The 1,715-nt window shown below is 39.9% G+C and overlaps 1 protein-coding gene across 1 annotated transcript in view; it reads right to left on the bottom strand.

Annotated features, from left to right (window-relative positions):
* Ncor1 (nuclear receptor corepressor 1) overlaps positions 1-1,715 on the bottom strand; it is a 159,604-nt gene that overhangs the window by 130,554 nt on the left and 27,335 nt on the right. Inside the window, exon 3 of the mRNA XM_013347052.2 lies at positions 845-975. Coding sequence (XP_013202506.1) covers positions 845-975 — 131 coding nt within the window. The remainder of the gene's footprint in view (positions 1-844; positions 976-1,715) is intronic.

Raw genomic sequence — 1,715 nt, 5'->3', positions numbered from 1 at the left:
TTTTAAAAAAATAAAAATAAAATTGGCTCAACTAAATTTAGACTATGAATCAAATTCATAAGAGTATGAATGGGCTTGCACAATCAGAAGGTCAAATGAGTTACTGTTCTTCCTCATAACAGAAATCAGGGTCTGTGTGTGTGTGTGTGTGTGTGTGAGAGAGAGAGAGAGAGAGAGAGAGAGAGAGAGAGAGAGAGGGAGGGAGGGAGTAACCAGAAAACAGTGTGTGTGTGTGTGTGTGATCCTGAAAGGAAAAACTTTACTAATGGGCTTGGCATAGTGGCCCTCAGGAGGTAGAGGCAGGCAGATCTCTGGGAGATTGATACCAGCCTGACCTATGTAGCAAGTTCCAAGACGGCCAAGACTACAAGTGAGATCCTGTTTCAAAATAAACAAAAAATGAGGCTAGAGATATGGCTCAGCAGATAAAGGTGAGTGCCCCAAGCCTGAAAACCTTAGTTTGATTTCCAAGATCCATAAAGTAAAAGTAGAAAGCTGACCCCTGCCACCAAGTTGTCTTCTGACTTACAAACATGAACCATTATACATGGCATACTCCCATATACATAAATGAAGTAAAGCAAGTAAATTTTCATTAAAAATGTAATCAGATAATGGAACAACAAAACAAACAAACAAAAAAACAGAGATGTGAGCCAGGTGTTATAATCCACCAGCACAAGGGAGACTACAAAGGAGGCTCTAGAGTTCAAAGAAAACCAATACAAGAACTCAAAACACAAACTGTATAAAAGACCAGTTGCAGGTGTTAGAAAAAAATTAAAAATAATAACTTATGTAATATAATTAATCCTAAGGAGAAACATAAGAGAAAACCCATTACCTGTCAGAACCTGGGTGAAATTCTGAAAGCAAGGAAGGTCGTCTTCGAAGCTGCTGCTGCTGTTGCTGCAAAAGCTGTGATGCCTGACTAACTTCAATATGAGAAGAGCGATAGTCAGGGACTGCAAACTCCTGGTATTAAAATAATTGTAAGTTAACTATTAACTACAAATAAGAATAGCACCACGAAGTTAAACAAAGCAATTAAGAACCAGTATAAAACAAACAGCAATGACAATTTTAATACTTTAATGAGTCGATTTTTCACCAACATTTTAAACATTTCTAGTAAGATTTGTTTTCCTTTATGTATATGTGCCTGTTTTTGTTTTGTTTTTTTATTTATTTATTTATTTATTTATTTTGAGACAGGGTTTCTCTATGTAACAGTCCTAGCTGTCCTGGAACTAGCTTTTGTAGACCAGACTGCCCTTGAACTCACAGAGATCCACCTACCTCTGCCTCCTGAGTGCTGGGATTAAGGGCATGTGCCACGATCACCAAGCCAGTGCCTGGTGTGTGTGTGTGTGTGTGTGTGTGTGTGTGTGTGTGTGTGTGTGTGTGTGTGTGTGTGTGTGTGTGTGTACACATACAGGTGGATACTCTCAGAGGCCAGAAGAAGGTACTGGAAACTCTAAAGCTGGAATTATAGATGTGGATGCTTGACACTAATTCCAATCCTGTGAAAGAAGAGCAAGCACTCTTAACCACTGAGCCATCTTTCCAATCCCTTATTTAAAATTTTTACATGGCCTTTAATCCCAGCACTCGGGAGGCAGAAGCAGGCGGATCTCTGTGAGTTCGAGACCAGCCTGGTCTACAGAGCTAGTTCCAGGACAGGCTCCAAAGCCACAGAGAAACCCTGTCTCGAA

Source organism: Microtus ochrogaster, chromosome 7, assembly GCF_000317375.1.
Source record: "Microtus ochrogaster isolate Prairie Vole_2 chromosome 7, MicOch1.0, whole genome shotgun sequence".
NCBI classification, from domain to species: domain Eukaryota; kingdom Metazoa; phylum Chordata; class Mammalia; order Rodentia; family Cricetidae; genus Microtus; species Microtus ochrogaster.
Note: the sequence above shows the minus strand (reverse complement) of the source record. Positions and strands in the feature narration are given on the sequence as shown.